General features: G+C 34.2%; 1 protein-coding gene across 8 annotated transcripts in view; it reads left to right on the top strand.

The window, feature by feature from the left end:
- The window catches only part of DNAI4 (dynein axonemal intermediate chain 4), a 90,993-nt gene extending 76,703 nt beyond the window's left edge, over positions 1–14,290 (top strand). For 7 of the 8 annotated variants that reach the window (XM_078332185.1, XM_078332184.1, XM_078332180.1 and 4 more), the window contains 4 exons: positions 3,442–3,540; positions 4,300–4,526; positions 6,549–6,705; positions 13,022–14,290. In XM_078332185.1, coding sequence (XP_078188311.1) covers positions 3,442–3,540; positions 4,300–4,526; positions 6,549–6,705; positions 13,022–13,072 — 534 coding nt within the window. In that variant the 3' untranslated portion in view covers positions 13,073–14,290. The remainder of the gene's footprint in view (positions 1–3,441; positions 3,541–4,299; positions 4,527–6,548; positions 6,706–13,021) is intronic. The other variant, XM_078332181.1, reaches the window with a different exon arrangement.
- Positions 14,291–18,758: the final 4,468 nt, after the last annotated feature.

Raw genomic sequence — 18,758 nt, 5'->3', positions numbered from 1 at the left:
ACAGTGATGGTAGAGATGATGAAAGTATACATTCTTATATTGTTCCTGATTTTAGAGGAAATGCCTTTAGTCTTTTACTATTAGGTACGGTGTCAGATGAAGGCTTTTTGTAGATGCAATTAATCAGGTTGAGGAAGTTCCATTACATTTCTAGTTTGTTGGGTGGTTCTTAATTGGAATGGACATTGGATTTTGTTAAACACTTTTCCGTATCTATAAAGATGATCATATGGTTTTTCTTTTTAAGTTTGTTAATATGGTGAATTAGATTATTTTTGAATGTTTATCCATGGAATAAACTTTTTATTTTTTGAGACAGAGTCTTGCTCTGTTACCAGGCGCCAGGCTGGAGTGCAGTGGTGCCACCTTGGCTCACTGCAACCTCCACCTCCTGGGTTCAAGCAATTCTCCTGCCTCAGCCACCCGAGTAGCTGAGGCTACAGGTGCACGCCACCACGCCCAGCTAATTTTAGTAGAGATGGGGTTTCACCATGTTGGCCAGGATGGTCTTGATCTCCTGACCTTGTGATCCACCCGCCTCAGCCTCCCACAGTGCTGGGATTACAGGCGTGAGCCACAACACCCAGCCAGAATAAACTTTATTTGATTGTGTTTTATTACCTTTTTAATATACTAATAAATTGGATATGCTGAAAATTTGTTTAGAATTTTTAAATCTTTTTGGTTATGAGAGAGATTGATCTATATTCTTGTCATGTCTTTGACTTTGCTATCTGGGTAATCACGTCCACATAGACTTCTTTTTAGAATGAATTTTCATAAAATTTGTATGATTTCTTCATTATATACTTAATAGAATTAACCATCTGGGCCTGGAGTTTTCTTTGTGAGAGATTTAAAATTTTTAACTACTAATTGAAATTTTAATATATAGAGAGTTATTATGGTTATTTATTGTTTCTTGAGTGCTAGTCGGTAATTTGTATCTATTAAGGAATTTGTCTGTCTGTTTTATCAATGTTGTGGAATTTATTGACATATTTCCTTAATAACTGTGGAATATATAGTAATCTCACTTCTAATTTTTTTTTTTTAAGAGACAGGGTCGCACTCTGTCACAAAGGCTGGAGTGCAGTGATATGATTATAGCTCACTGTAATTTTGAACTCCTAGGCTTGAGCTATCCCTTCACACCAGCCTCCTAAACAGCTAGGATTACAGGCACACACCACCATACCTGGCCAATTTTTTATTTTATTTCCATTTTATTTTATTTTTTGAGACAGAGTCTCACTCTGTAGTACAGGCTGGTGTACAATGGAGTGATCTTGGTTTACTGCAACTTCTGCTTCCTGGGTTCAAGTGATTCTCCCACCTCAGTCTCCTGAGTAGCTGTGATTATGGGTGTGCATCACCATGTGCAGCTAATTTTTTTTTTTTAAGTAAGGACAGGGCTTCACTATGTTAGCCAGGCTGATCTTGAACTCCTGACCTCAAGTGATCTCCCATCTTAGCCTCCCAAAATGCTGGGATCACAGGTGTGAGCCACTGTGCCTGGCCTAATTTATTTTTATTTTTATAATGATGTAGTTTTGCTATGGCAATGTGGTCTATATTGTTGCCTGTATACTTGAGAAAAGTGTGTATGATGCTTTTCTTAGGTAGAGTATTCTGTAAATGTCATTCAGGTTAAGTTAGTTGATAATGTTGTTCTACTTCTCTCTGCTGATTTTATTCCTACTTCTTTCAATTATTGAGAAAGAGGTATTAAAGTCTCCAACTATAGTTGTAGATTTGTCTATTTTTCCTTGTAACTCTGTCAGTTTTGCTTCGTGTATCTTGATGCTTTCTTATTAGGTAAATACATATGTTTAGCATTGTTATGTCATCTTCATCAATTAACTCCTTTATCGGTGTGTAATGACCCTATTTATAATTTGTGATTTTTTTACTCTGAAATCTACTTAGTATGATATTAGTATAGCCACTTCAGCTATTATTTAACTGGTGTTAGTCTGGTTTATCATTTTTCATGCTTTTTCCTTTAACCTATTTTATCTCTTTATACTCAAAGTAAATTTTTTTGTAGGTAGCATGTAATTGGGTCTTGCCCTTTTATACAATCTTAAAATCACTGCCTTTTAATAATGATGCTAAGATCATTTACATTTAGTTTGATTATTCGTATGGTTAGGTTTGAGTCTAACATCTTGCTTGAAGGGGACATGTATAAAATGTCTGGCTTCCTTGAGACAGGACTCTGAAGAGCCATCTTCTCTCCAGAGCTTCTTATTGTTTGGACTAACTCCTTGATTGCAACTGATTCACTGCTCAACTGAAATATCTATCCAGTCCTGTTTCCCACATAGAGTTTCTCGCTGAGAGCACTCCCTAATACTTCTGGCATAAAATCTCAGGGTTTATTTGCTGGGAAACCCAGCTTTCACAGTGACCTCGAAGATTTCTAGTGATAAATGACCACTGACAAATGGTGTGAGAATAATAAGTATCCGTATTAAAAAAGGAATGAGATTTCTATCCTATCATACACAAAACCTTTCAGAAAAAAATGTAGGAAAATATCTCCAAGGACCTTAAGGTAGGGAAAGATTTCTTAAAGCACAAAAAATGCTAAATATAACAGAAAATGAGAATTTATGTTTATCAAAGACTGTAAAAAGAAAATAAAAAGGTAAGCCATACACTGGTAGAAGATATTTATAACATATGTTATAGACAAAGCAATAGAATCTAGAATATATAAAGAACTTATACAAATGAAAAATAACAAGACATATTACTACTAAACTGATCTAGGCACAAACATAAGAGGAAACATAAGTGACCAATGAATATAGAGTGCTCAACCTTATTAATATTCACATAAATAGGAATTAAAAACGTGATATAATTTTACATCTAATAGAATGGCGACATTTAAGATTTCTGATGTAACCAACTGTTGAAGAGAATGTGAGTCAGATAGCTTTTATATACTAGGGAATGTGACTGGTAATACCTCTTTGGGAGAAATTATCATATAGTTTATTTATTTATTTTCTTTTTTAATATGATGTAATTTAAAAGTGTATATCTGTCTTTTCTTTGACTAGTTGTAATGAAAGAGCACTTACTGTTTCCCTGGACTGCTAGTTCCATTGTGAGGTAGCTCTAAATGTTAGAAAGTTTCTTATTTATTTTAAGCCAGTGTTTCCTATGTAATTTCTAGACAGGATATTAAATGCTACTCCGATTCCAGCAAAGGACCAATTTATGTTTTCTTTTGCATAGTAATCTTTCAGGTAGTTTGATTATTATAAAATCATGACAAAAGAAAAAGACAACAGACTGGCATATTCAAGGTAGTGTTATTAGTTTGAGTTCTTGAATTGACTTTAGTAGATCCAGAATAATCTAATCTTCTATTTTTCACACTTACAAGTATCACAAGCCAATGCATTTCAATGTTTTGTGTTGTAGGACACAAATATCTATTTAGCTGGCACTGAAGAAGGTCATATTCACAAATGTTCTTGTTCATATAATGAACAATACCTAGATACCTACAGAGGACATAAGGTTAGTTTAATTATAGGGGATTGGAAAATGTATTTTGTATTTCTGAAAAAATAGTAGTACCATTATACACAGTACTGGTAATATGCAATAAATTTACAACTTCAAAGTTAAAAATACCATCCTGAATTAAATGCTTTATTCTATGGAAATCACCAACAATATATGGGGCATTTTATTGACTTCTAGATATCCTTGATTTCCTCTTGAAACTTTTGGAAGTCACAAGTTTTGTTTCTAAAAGACTTTGCTTATGATAACATGCTGATCCTAAAGTAAAGTTTTCTCTCTCCCATACCTAGTCTCTATCTTTTTGTTTGTTTGTTTTGTTTTTTAAGAGATGGGTCTCACTGTTACCCAGGCTGACCTTGAACTTCTGGGCTCAAGTGATCTTCCCACTTTAGCCTCTCAAGTAGCAAGGACTACAGGCACACACCACTGCACCTGGGTGCCTATCTTTTCATGATGTTCCAGCCACATTTTCTTCCTCATTTCTTTTTTTTCTTAATACTCTTTATCTTTTCAAAGTAGGTATAATATGTATTAAATTAAATGAATATTATAGCAGCTATATTTTTATGTTTCTAAATGTAATAATTTAGGGAAGATTTAATTTATGATTTTTTCTTAGCTAAAATAATGCCCACACAATAATGAATAATGTGAAAATCTAGAAATCTTAGCATTTTTACTTTGCTGGTCAAGTTTAAAATAAAAGATGTTAAATATTATTTACCTTTGTATTTATTTATTTATTTATAGGGTCCAGTGTATAAAGTGACATGGAACCCATTTTGTCATGATGTATTTTTAAGCTGTTCTGCAGATTGGGGTGTTATTATATGGCAACAGGAGAATGTTAAGCCATTTTTGAGTTTTTATCCAACTACTTCTGTTGTTTACGATGTTGCCTGGTCTCCAAAATCATCCTACATATTTGCAGCTGCAAATGAGAACAGGGTGGAGATTTGGGACCTTCACATCAGCACGTAAGTGTTAGCATTTTCTTGGGTACACTTACAGTAGAAACAGTTCAAAATAAATGATACCTGGTAGTTTTGACATCAGTTAGAGGGTACTGTAGGTACTTTAAAAGCGGTAATAATTTATAAGAGTCCTTTGTGAATAAAGATAATGCCAGGATGCTATATTAATGTTATTTATACCACATGTGATTTAAAAAATATTTGAATGAAAATAGTTTACCTTGGCTGGGTGCAGTGGCTCACACGTATAATCCCAGCACTTTGGGAAGCTGAGGCGGGTGGATCACTTGAGGTCAGGAGTTCAAGACCAGCATGGCCAACATGTCGAAAACCTGTCTCTACCAAAATACAAAACCTAGCCAGGCATGGTGGTGTGTACCACCTGTAGTCCCAGCTACTCGGGAGCCTAAGACAGGAGAAATCACTTGAACCCAAGAAACAGATATTGCGGTGAGCTAAGATTGCACCAGTGTACTTTAACCTGGGCAACACAATAGACTCTGTCTCAAAAAAGGGAGAGACAGAGAGAGAGAGAGAGAAAGGAAGAAAGTGAATTTACCTTACTCATCTCCTCAAACGTTTAAAGGATAATATAGGACATAATAACTATCTTGAGTTCTTATTAATTGCCACATAATAACTATCTTGAGTTCTTATTAATTGCCTAGTTGAGAGAAATATACAGAGGCATTTTTACATTTTTAACTAAAAATTTTCTACAATAGAAAACAGGGACAAAATAATTATTTTTGCATCATTTACCTTGTTTCAAAACATTCAAAGTGGTATGAACTTAATTAAAATTTTTGCTTTAATATATTACACCAAAATTATTTGAAGATTGTCTAAATTCATTTGTTCTTCCTAATATGAAAACTTAATATGATGTTGGAATAAAAAGGTTAATTGGAAAATATGATCTATCTTTATGCTAGTTTTTAGCAAAAACAGTAAGAAAATAAATTCTTGTTTAAAAGAAATGATGTCAAATTCAATGGGTTTATTCATTTTGTTTTTGGCTAGGAATTAATAATTCAATAACATTAAAATTTTTGTCTTGGACTTTTCTATAAAACAGTATGAACAAAAAATCAAGGATTACAATGAAGTGACTAATGTATAAAGTGGCTGCTTAAATAATCCCACCTCTGATATTAATTTTTCTGGAAAAACTGTAATTCTCAGGACAACATATTTGTAAAAGAAGTATACAAAGTTGCTACTTCTTTTGAGGACATTAGGTAGATTGCTTTAGATGACCAAAACTAGGAGAAAACTTCTGTTCAAAATGTACTTTTATATTCCAGAGGCTCATTTGAATAAAATAACTATTCTGTTAAAAGACAGTTATTATTTACTAAGTTGTGTTAGGTATCTCCAGAGAAATAGAACCAATAAAATGTATGTATCTACTTAAACCTGTAATTGTCTCTGTCTTTATATATTTCTGTCTTTATCTCTATCTCTTGAGAGAGAGATTTATTTTAAGGAGTTGGCTCACATGGTAGAGGGTCCTAGCAAGTCTGAAATCTGCAAGGCAGGCTGGCAGGCTGGAATTTCCAGCAGGAGTTATATTGCAGTCGAGTTGAAAGGCATTCTGCAGGTAGAATTCTATTTCACTTCGGTGGATCTCAGTCTTTTCTTTTAAGGCCTTCAACTAATTGGATGAAGCCTACCCACATAATCAGCTTTACACAAATTATAGTGAATTAAATGGGTATCACATGACCAGACAGCTGGGTACCACAGCCTAGCCGAGTGGACACACAAAATTAACCATCACAGAGTTTAACTTGATGAATTCACATATTATGAAGTACTTTCATTTACCTGGTTGAAATTAGTTCATTGAAGAAATAAAGGTTTTGAATGAGTAAGGAGCAAGCAGCAGTTATTTTGAGTTTGGAAACACTTAAATAGGCTTACAGTTTTTGTTACATTTCATTTTAAAAAATCTCAAATTTTTCTTTATTTAAAACATATTAATATAGCAATTGAATTTACAAATAAAATATTTCATTGCAGTTTGGACCCTCTGATTGTGAATGTTGCTAACCCTGGAATCAAGTTCACAACCATTCTCTTTGCCAAACAAACAGATTGCCTTCTGGTAGGAGACAGTGATGGACAGGTTTCTGTGTACGAACTGAGAAATATGCCTACTGCTTTGGATTTTGGCCAGGTGAGACTCAGGAGGAAAAAAATTGTGTCATTTTATTAGTCTATTCAGTTGTAATTTCATAGCATCCAAAGGATTTACATTTCTTAAGTGTCTTAAGTGTAATATAATAAAAGAACATAAATTCCAAGAGTTGCTAACTTCTAGAAATCATACCTACTAGGGTTTTTTTTTTTTTTCCGGCCTTATCTTCTTTATCTGTAAAAGATAATAATGAGAATAATAACATTGGTGAGCATAATAATTAATTATAAATACTATATGGGAGAACTTAAAATTGTGCCTAGTATGTAATTGGGACTTAATAATTCTTAAAGATAGCCAAAGAAGTTTACTGCATATACTAAAAGATTGTTACATAAAATAATTGTATTTTTAGATATTTTCCAATGTTCCTGAAATAGGCATTTATTTCTATTGGTTTAGTTATCTTATTCTCTTACTCCAGTCTTCAAATACAAAAGTTTTGTGTCAAACTTTGACGAACAACTCATTGTCCACTATTTAAAAAATGTTTTCAAGTTCCAATTTAAAATTTTCATTTTTTTCGGTTTCTTATGTTTAATTATTATTGTAAACAATCCTCTGATAGATATTAGCATAAATATGATAAGCATGTCAAAAATATCAAAAAATATACATAAATCAATATAAAAAATACTAAGACTTCAATAAAAAAATGAGCAATGATCAGGAATAGGTCATTCACAAAACATGACTAGCAGATATGTTTTAAAATCCAACCTCACTAATAACTTAAAAGATAAAATATTATTAAATTCAAGTAGCAGTCTCACATATTGGATTTACAAGGTTGATTTAAAAATGTTTTTTAATAAGACTACTCTGTACTGGCAAACATTCAGTAAATCCTCTCATACTGGTGGTTGGAAAAGAAATCAGTATAACTTCTGTGGAAGCAATTTGACAATGTTAATCAAGACTTAGATATGTTTAGAGAAGGCCAGGCGTGGTGGCTCATGATGGTAATCTCAGCACTTTGGGAGGCTGAGGCCGGTGGATCACTTTAGGTCAGGAGTTCAAGACCAGCCTGGCCAATATGGTGAAAGTCTGTCTCTACTAAAAATACAAAAATTAGCTGGGTGTGGTGGCAGGTGCCTGTAATCCCAGCTGCTCAGGAGGCTGAGGCACAAGAATTGCTTGAACCTGGGAGACGGAGGTTGCAGTGAGCTGAGATAGCACCACTGCACTGCAGTCTGGGCAAGAGTGAACCTCTGACTCAAAGAAGAAAAAAAAGAAATGTTTAGGGAATACTGATTCCTTTTAACTAGTAATTTCACTTCTGAGACTAGCCTACAGGCTATTCTATAATAGCTATATATTTTGGAAAGCACTTGGCTTTCCAAAGTGCTGGGATTAGAGGTGTCATCTTAAGGAACTGATAAGTTGACTTTTTTGACTGGTAAAGAAGTTGCTTGAGAGAAAAGTGGCAAAGGGGCAATATAAGAGTAATATAATTTACATACTGGTAATAGAAATTAAAATAGCCTCTTTGGAGAGTGATTCAATAAAACAGAAAATTCAAATACCATACAAGCCAATGATACCATAGGTACAATAGGAGTATACATGTACAATAGTACAATAGGAGGATACATATACAATAGTACAATAGGAGTATACATGTACAATAGAAAACATGTATAAGGAAGTATCAATGTGAGGTGTTTTAAAAAATTCATTTCTTATTTCTCTCTCTTTTTTTTTTGAGACGGAGTCTTGCTCTTGTTGCCCAGGCTGGAATGAAGTGGCACAATCTTGGCTCCCTGCAATCTCTGCCTCCCGGGTTCAAGCAATTCTCCTGCCTCAGCCTCCTGAGTAGTGGATTACAGGCTCCCACCTGAGTAGTGGATTACAGGTGCCCACCACTATGCCTGGCTAATTTATGTACTTTTAGTAGGGATGGGGTTTGGCCATGTTGGCCAGGCTGATCTTGAACTCCTGACCTCAGGTAATCCTCCCACCTTGGCTTTCCAAAGGCTGAGGCACAAGAATTGCTTGAACCTGGGAGACGGAGGTTGTGGAGAGCTGAGATGGCACCACTGCACTGCAGTCTGGGCAAGAGTGAACCTCTGACTCAAAGAAAAAAAAAAAAAGAAATGTTTAGGGAATACTGATTCCTTTTAACTAGTAATTTCACTTCTGACACTAGCCTATAGGCTATTCTATAATAGCTATATATTTTGGAAAGCACTTGGCTTTCCAAAGTGCTGGGATTAGAGGTGTGAGCCACTGCCCCAAGCCAATTTATTTCTTATTTCTAATGTTCTCTAAGGTAGCCTTTATATGTACAAAAGATTACTCAGCCTACTTTGATTTTAAAAATTCATATTCAAATAAGATTTATAAAAAATGAACAGTTCATCTTAAGTTCTCACATTTAGATTATATATTTTATTATTATGTTTCTAAGTCTAGCATATTTTAATACATGCTAAGTGAGCTTTTGTAACTTAATTACATTTTCTTAAATATTTTAAATCTCATTTATAAATTTAATTTAATATATTGGACTTTTAAGTATTTCAGTTTTCTTATGGACAAACAAGTCTCAGATACTTAAGGAATTCTTAATTTAATAAATTAAAAAATTTTAAATGTGATGAATACTATATTTTTCTAAATGTTCCAATACTGTTTACAAATTAGTAAGACTTCAGTCTATGATTGCAAGTCTAAATCAATTACCCAAATTATACATTTATATAAGAAGCAAATGTTTCTCTGTTAGGCATTCCAATATGACAACTTCTCACATGAATTTTAAAATATTAAAAATATGTAAATTCCTTAATGGAGAAAATACCAAAGTTATCAGTTTGATTTGCTGCATCATTTCTATACACAATGTTTATTCTTCTCAAGGTAAAAAAAATACCATCATAAGTAGTTCTGAAGATTATTTTCTCAACTAGCTGAGATGCATCTTGACTTAAAATTTTATCCAGGGAATGAGATCTGACACTATGGACATTTAAGGGGATTTACCTAACGACCGTAGCTGCCAGTCTGGGCCCTGTTTTACTGTTGATTTGTCAGTGCTCCAATGCAGTTCACTCACAGCCCATGTCTCCTAAAGTCTAGTTACACATTACCCAAGCCTCCATCTTCTCATGGGAAGTCTGCGACCCTGCCCACGGTGCTGAATCACTTGATTGACTTCTATTCATTGATTTACTGTGTCATTGAATTCTAAATTATTACAGTTTTCCTATTCAGTAGGATTACAACTCTTGTAGATGTTTCAATGCCATCTGATTAGATTAGATTCTATACATTTTTTTTTTTTTTTGAAAAAGGGTCTCACTCTGTTGCCCAAGCTGGAGTGCAGTGGCGTGATCTCAGCTCACTGCAACCTCAAACTCCTGGGATCAAGCAATTGTCCCACTCCAGCTTCCCAAGTAGCTGGGACTACAGGTGCACACCCACCATGCCCAGCTAATTTTTGTATTTTTTGTAGAGACAGGGTTTTACTGTGTTATCCAGACTCATCTCAAACTCCTGGACTCAAGTGATGTGACCATGCAGGCCTCCTCAAGTGCTGGGATTACAGGCCTGAGCCACCAGGCCTAGCCCAAATTCTAAACATCTTTAGGGCTTTGTTTAACTCATGGGTAATGGTGTGAAAAACGTGCTAATGAGGAAACAATGTTTATAGCAATCTTGTTTGTATACTGACAAATTGAAAACAACCCAAATGGTTATCAGTGGAAGACTGGATAGATAAAATATGACATTTTCACATGTGTAACTACAATACAGATATTTAAATGGCCTATATTTTAATGTGTTAATATGACAAATTTTGAATAAATTATAAAACACAAGTGTTGAGTGATAAAAGCAAATTTCAAGAAGGCAAGTACAATATGTTAAATGCAATATTATATAAACACAAAAATAAAAACATTGTTAGTAGACACATTTGTAGTTGGTAAAAGTATAAAAGAGTATAAAATATAGACTGGAATGTAGAAGAAAAATGCTTCATTTTTGTGTTTGGATTTGAATTGGTTATGCCATCTTTTAATTTGAACAGTATGTTCTACAAGCAGAAAGCTAAGCTTAAGAGAGTCTGAACATTTTTGGCAAACCCGTTTGTGTGTGTGTATGTGTATGTCTGTGTGATTTCAAGGCTGGTAAGCACATTTTTCTTAACAAATCAATTCCATATATTAGTAAATAAATATAATTTTTGTATACAAATATGTTTTTATATTTTTGGTGACTATATTTGAAAGGCTTAGAGTTATATTTTTGGGAGATAAAACAACAACAAAAAACTGTTAATCAGGTTTTTTGTCACTGATAACCAATTGTTAATGACATACCTTTTCTTTCTTAGCTTATAGAGAATTATAGTCATAATAATATTTTGAAGTTCCAAAGTAACTAATGTCAAAACATTGTTTCCTATTAAGATACCTTGTCAAGTAACATTATGACCTATACTTTTTTCATTATTTTTAACCAAATAATGAAATTTTTGGAAGCCTTATGATTTCATTCTATAGGAAAGATGTACACCAAATTTATGATGAAGGCTGCCCCTGGGACCCGAGGGAAAGGGAAGAACAGTATTAGGAAGTATACAAAGGAAACGTTATCTTTTATCAGTGTCTTTCAGGATTCCAGTTAGTATCACTTTTTCTAATTGCTACTTTAATTTTTTTAACTTTTAAATTTTAATTTTTTTGTACAGACATTTAATCATTAATGTTGCGCAGCAATCCCCTGGCCTCCAGCAATCCTCCTGTCTTCCTTCCAAAGCTCTGGCTTTTTAGGTGTGAGCCACCATTCCTGGCCCTCTGGAGGTTTTAAGTGACATGATTTCTGAAACTCTGACCCCTTCCTGATGAAAGCAAGGACGAGAATACTATTGTGGTAGGATATGGTCAAAGGTTGGCTCCAGCCCTGTCCTCCCAGATTAGGGTTCATAGTTAGGGGTAACACCAGACTGATGTCCAGCATGAACAGGAGACTGGGATCCAAGGCTTGCAATTATAACTTTATGATATAGCTAACTGTTGGCAGGATTTACCACTGCATTAACATTCATAACGGGGGAAGCACCAGCTCTTCTACTGGCATGATGAGGATTGCTGGTGGTCTAAGTCTTGAGCTACAGAGAATTATGGTGTAAGCACTTGAGAGAAGTCAGTTTCAATGGAGAATTACAGAAGCAACTCCTTTTCTGCAGGCAGCCTCTAGAGAACTACTCCTGGATACTATTTATACTATTATGGTTCATTATACAAATGTTTGCCATGTTTTTCTCTGTGCTCTTGCTGTTTACATTTTCTCCAAATTGAAGGAAAAATAAAAAGATAACTGAAATTTTACAAAATAGTTTTAGAAACATGAATCTGTAATATATGTAAGAAACTAATGCTGGTAGACACTGAAGGCGGAAAAAATAGACCATTGATTTATTTATTCAACAAGTATTAATATTTACTGAGTATTTACTGTGGTGACAGGGTCTGTTTTAGGTACTAAGGATACAACATTGAACAAGTTATTGTGGTGACCTCTTACATTTGCCCAAGTGAGAAACTGAATAGAAAGAGATGAGTTTGAGAAACATATTACGGTTAGAACTGACAGACTTGGCAACTGATTTGGTGTGCAGGGCTTGAATGATGGAGAAGTGCCAAAGATAGCATAGGCTAAGAAATAGGAACTGACTTATGTTACATTATCTAAAGAGTCCAATGATTTTATCAAGAGTATATTTACTATGTGATAGAGAAACGCTTCAGCTTCCAGTTCCTATCTTTTCACTATACTGTCTTGCTTAAAAACTCACCTCCCATCTTTGATTTTGATCCTCTCATATATGATCGTTTTATCCATTCTAGTACAAATATCAGTACCACTACATGAAAAGTAACAAAACCCACATGGAAATTGAGAATTTCTACTCTCTAAGCATTAATAGATCAGGAAAGAACTTAAGATATCAGTAAACTTAACAGGTATTTTATAAATGAGAAAGTTTAGGCTTAAGCATTAAGTCTAAATAGGAACTGTCAAAATGTTCTTCTTACTGAATCTTTATAAAATTATTTATCAAATTTCATTAAAAAGAGTCTCTCATAGGAAACAGTAGGTTTATACTAGGGAACAATCATTACTGTGTAAACTTACCTTTGTTTGTTTCCCTTTTACAATCTTATTGGATACCCTTTATATGTGTATCACTAACTTATAAATTTTAAATGGCATTTTAAAGGCTACTTTACCTTTTAATTTACATTTTATTGCATTGTAATTGTGTGACTTCTTGTTTTTTCAGGAAGATATGATAGACTGTTTGCTTGGACACAAGTCAAACCAACCAGCATAATTCATCATTCCTAATATCTTTCTTGTAGTTGTTTCTTTAAAAAAGAAATTGTTTAACATCCAGTATTCTGTATTAAATGCTGTACACCAGCTTTTGCTTTCAGAAAACAATATTTTATGTATAACTTCCACTTAATTTAAATTTAACGAACTTTTATTTCAGAGATATTTGCAATCTAAGAGTTATTCTTAACAGTTTGAGTGGAATTTTCTTAATTTTTCTAAAGATATTCCTACTCTACTTCTTGATGATATTCTAAGTACATACGAGTACATGTACATTCTTATACAATGTCTAAATGGGTTAGAAAGTTATTATATCTGTAAAAGCAAAACTTGGAAATTTTAGAATCACTTAAATTAAAATATTTATAAGACACAATTCTATTGACTTTTAAAGTATCTACTTTCCAAGCTCTGTTTTTCAGAGTTTATAATTAAAGAGTTTGTAGTATGATAATAATTGATTCTTGTACCTGACATTTTATCCTCTTAGATCTGAAAGCTGAAGCTATAGAACTTTGTTAGACTATTTGGCAAGCAAAATATATGGCAGTAAATATCAGAATCTTATTGTTTGGCTAGCAGTTATCACATTCTCAATTCAGTGAGGACACCACAGGCACTCTCCTCTGTTCTCCCAGAATCTGCTCTGGATTTTAAGACCACACTTCAGTGGACCCAGATAGAAAATATAAAGTCTCTGATCTATAGACTACATCAGGACATTATTTTATGAAGAGTTCTAGAGCAAGGTTGTGGAAATTGGAGTGAAGATGGGGAGCAGTGACTTCTCCAAATATTCATTACTAACAGGGTATTCTATGCAGTTTGTTTTAACAAATCCTGGGTTTAATTTAGGCCGTAGAACATTATGGGCGGTTCTATAAAGCATTGTAAGTGGAAAGGAGAGGTTATGGCGTGAAATTCACTAAACTCTGGGGAAAAATTTGTATATATATATATATATGACTGGAATCAATACAACAGTGGGAACTACCTTTTACAAGTATCCATTGCTTCATAATCTCTGTTTGGAGCCATCCTTTAAACAAAAGCAAGGCAAATTTTACATGAATTTAGAGCTTAGGTCAGATTATAAAGATTATAAATTTTCCATTGGTATGTCATTGTGATTATCTTTGTTTCTGTCTTTCTGAAAGATTGAACTTTCCATAACACCTTGTGTAAGAAAATAAAACCCTGATTTAATTGAAAAGACTGTGTTCCTTTTTATTGTGTACTTCTTTTATCTTTACAGATTATTCACATATTTCCCCCATTGTTGTTCAAGCCTGCATAAAAAATAAAGCTATTCTTTTTGGATCCTGGGTAACTGATCCTAAAGTACTGAACCTACTCACCCCTGAACCTTCTCACTCCTGCTTCTGCAGCCTTAAGTGATTTTCTCATACTTACACATTAACATCAGATTTTTGGTCTAAGATCTTTTCTCCTGGGAACATCAGAAGGAATTTTACTTGCTTTATATACTGGCTTTGAATCTTTACTAGTAAACTCTGTTTACCATATATTTTTAAGAATTGAGTAAGAAATCTGCCCTGCCATTAGCCATCTTATGTCATCCTTACACACACACACACACACACACACACACCCTAGTGTGCTGGTTAGGAATCTAAGAGAGTGGTGACTGTGCTAACTTTAGGCTTCTGTTTTGGGTAGGTATTCATTATTCCATTTGGTCATTTTCTACCAGGCATCTCTCATATAGAACTTACATTATTGTTGTCTGATAGTAACTTGTTAGCTGCTCTTCCAGTTGAAGTAGAGAAGGAAGGTTGTATTCACTGCTGTATAATTATGTATCATATTTAGTGTGCTCACTTAGTTCACCTCTATGTCGTTACATGTGAATATAAATGAGAAAGTAGATTACTTAGTATTTATCATTTTATCTCAGTAGGAGTCTCTCTAAAAGAAAATATTGAATTTTACTGTGAATAGATCTAGTTATTAACATACTAATATTTATACACATGAAAATTCTTTTTTTATATTAAAGGTATTTAATTAATTCTACCAGAGATATTCATAATTAACATTTTGATATAGGCTTCCAGTTTTTTTTTCTCTGCATGTTTTTACCCAGTGGGATCACATTATACATTACTATTTTGAAGAGATTTCTTTTTCTCTCTTAATATACTATTAATCTTTCTTAAAAGGTATCCCATTTTTTTCTTTTTTTAAATTTTATTTTACTTTAAGTTCTGAGGTACATGTGCAGATCTTGCAGGATAATTCTTTACAGTTCGCGAAACACTTTCACATCCTCCATTTTCCCAGTATATCGTCACAGCAATCCTATGAGACTGATGGGGCATGTAGTTGCATTATCATCATCTCTCTTTTCCAGATGATATAAGGCTTGAAGAGGTGATACAATATGCCATAGACCATACAGCTTATAACTAGTCAGGCTTGAAATCAAGTCCAAAGCTTTGACTAGTTCTTACACACTTTCCATTATGGCGTAATAAGTGGTTGATGCCTTATGTAGTTTGTTGAGGTCTCATACACTAAAATGCAAGTGTGGATATTCTACAATTAAGATTTTATCCTTAAATGATAATGCTCATAGATTTGTTTTTCTTTCTTCAGTGTTCTCCTGCCATGAGGACTTGCCATGTGTATTCCTTCTGTTGAGAATACACTCCTCACTTTCTTTCAAAATATTAACTCTACACAGCTTTCAGATCCCAGTTCCCATCTCATCTCCTTAGAAGACCCCTCTCTGAGCTCCCTCTCCGAGCTCCCTCTCCTAGGACTTACCACCCAATCAAATTAAATTTGGTTCTTTCATTAACTGTTCTCAAGTCACCATGGATTTCCCTTATAGCATTATTTCAGAAATTATTGTTGACTGATAAGAGATATATTTTTAATCCTTATTGTTCTTTATTGCCTTTCCCTTCTCCAATTAGTAGCTCTATATTTATAAGTTGAAGGAGACATGTAAAATGACAATAAATCAAATACATCCATTTTTGTTCTATAAAAGCATAGGACTTAGAAACGGTATTTGAGACACAGACCAGTATCTTAAACATAAAAAGAAATGTTTTTCCCCCCCTCAGGGATGAAAAGGGTGGGGGAATGAGAAAAAGGGGGAGGCCTGTGGATCGTTAGAACAGAGGAGATCCATGTCCTACTTCTAAAAAGCATTGTCTAGGAAGTAAGACCTGTGAGGGACCACAGGAACTCTGAAAGCCATTCTTCATACCATGAGTGATACGCAACAGCAGCAGCAAAGCACCACTAGAACTGAAGAAGCCTGACAACTGAAGAGGCACCAATTCTTTGATGATAGAAGGGCCTTGGCACACACAGAGTAAGATGCTGTAATTATGTCCAGGGAAGGGGAAGGAAACCAAACCCAAGCTGGACTGACATTAACTTGTTTGGGTGTTGTTGTTTGTTTCTGCCAGCTGGGTGGTATGGAAACTTGGAGTCAGAAATTGAAAAGAATTATTGGAAATGTATTTCTTGAATAACTGAGTTTCTAAATGAAGATTCATACCTGCTGTGCTAAGTGTTTATTTGTACAATCATTTGCTTAGTGTCTGGCTCTCTCCTAGACTGTAATTTCCTTGAGGGTAGGGACTATGTGTTTAGTTGACTGTACTATATTTACAACACCTAGAACAGTGCCTCACAGAGTAGTAATGCAACAAGTATTTATTAAATAAAGGAATATCAAATTAATGGGGAAATGATGGTTTCATGCTTGCCCTTTATTACAAAATGGCATAACATTTAAATGGAATTTTCTAAAAATCCTAACAAAATGTCTTGACCATCACAGAAAGAAAATAAAATATCTTAAGTGCGGAAAACATGTAAAACAGAAAATCAGCCTGGAAAGTTGGTTAACATAGACATAGCTGTCTTTGGTTCTATAGCAATATAAAATCAGTATTTCCCTTTAAGACAAAAACTAATCTATGATCCCTTTCTTGTAAAGACTGAGTATTGCTGCTACTTTTAAGACTGTGTTCCTGCCACCCATTTGGGGAACAATTTTTCTCTGATGTCAAGCACCTAGCAAAATGCCCGGTACATGGTAGACACTCCAAAATGGCAGCTCTCATTCTGATTATCCCAGAGGCACATCCCCATGTCTTTGCCCGCAAACTTCTTTGCCCCTTGTGGTTGACTGAGTCTTTGCCAAGGCTCCACTGTGGACTATGCTGATGACCTCATTTGTTCCTTCACACAATATTTAGGCTTTTTTTCTTGTTTGTTTAGGATTTTGTACAATGTCAACTCCACCCTCAAATCCATAGAACATTTACTAGGCTATCAGTCTTCATTTCTTTAGGTTGACATACACATTTGGTGATAAAACTAAAAGGCTGACGGTTTACATGAAATGAATTCCTGGATTAAATAGAAGCATAATGTATCCCTTAAGTTGGAACATATAAAACATTGTTATGAATCTTATAAAAATGAACACTGCATTTTCTGAATGAGACATTTATGCAGCATCCAGAACAAGTAATGAAAAATGTACTTTCACCATGTCTGTATTTTCCTTGAATAAGTCAACTATTAAGAGACATGGTGCCATTATACTAGGAGAACAGAGGATTCCAGGATGTTTTGAGTTTTTTTTTTTTGAGACGGAGTCTCACTTTGTCACCAGGCTAGAGTGCAGTGGTGTGATCTCAGCTCACTGCAACTTCCGCCTCCCGGGTTCAAGCAATTCTCCTGCCTCAGCCTCCCAAGTAGTTGGGACTACAGCTGCATGCCATCACGCACGGCAAAGTTTTGTATTTTTAGTAGAGATGGAGTTTCACCATGTTGGCCAGGATGGTCTTGATCTCTTGACCTCATGATCTGCCCACCTCAGCCTCCCAAAGTGCTGGGATTACAGGCATGAGCCACTGTGCCCAACCATTATGGGGGTTTTAAATTAGAACTCACTGAAAATAATCGTATTGAGTTTTTCCCATTATTATGCATATTTTATTTATTTATTGAGCCTTTTTTTTCCCAAAAGCCTAAAATGACAACAAAAACATATGAAAGCTGCTGCTCTGTTCATACGAAATAAAGCTTTAAATATAAATTACTGTTTTTAAGATATGTTTTAAAAAACATTTTCAGTTGCTTATTTTAAGTGTATTTGCTTTGGGTTTTCTCCCAGCTTTATTAAGATATAATTAATTGACAAATAAAAATTGTATAAATTCCAATTGCACATTGTGAAATGATTACATCAAATTAGTTAACACATCCATCATCACACTTAGTTACCATTTTGTGCATGTATGTGTGTGTGTATGTGTGGTGAGAACACTTAAAATCTACTCTCTTTGTAAATCTCAAATAAACAATACAGTATTAACTATAGTCATCATGCGTCTGTGTGTATCACATTTTCTTTATCCATTCATCCATCAGTGGACATTTAGGTTGATTCTACATCTTGACTATTGTGAATAATGTTTCAATGAACATGGGAGTGCAGATACCTCTTCGACATAATGATTTTATTTCTTTTGGGTATATACCCATAAGTAGAATTATTGGATTGCATAGTAGTTCTATTTTTAAATTTTTGAGGACGCTCTGTACTATTTTCATATTAGCTGTGCCAGTTTACATTTCTGTGAACAGTATGCAAAGGTTCCCTTTTCTCTATATCCTTACCAACA

This window comes from Callithrix jacchus, chromosome 7 (genome assembly GCF_049354715.1).
Source record: "Callithrix jacchus isolate 240 chromosome 7, calJac240_pri, whole genome shotgun sequence".
NCBI classification, from domain to species: Eukaryota; Metazoa; Chordata; class Mammalia; order Primates; family Cebidae; genus Callithrix; species Callithrix jacchus.
Note: the sequence above shows the minus strand (reverse complement) of the source record. Positions and strands in the feature narration are given on the sequence as shown.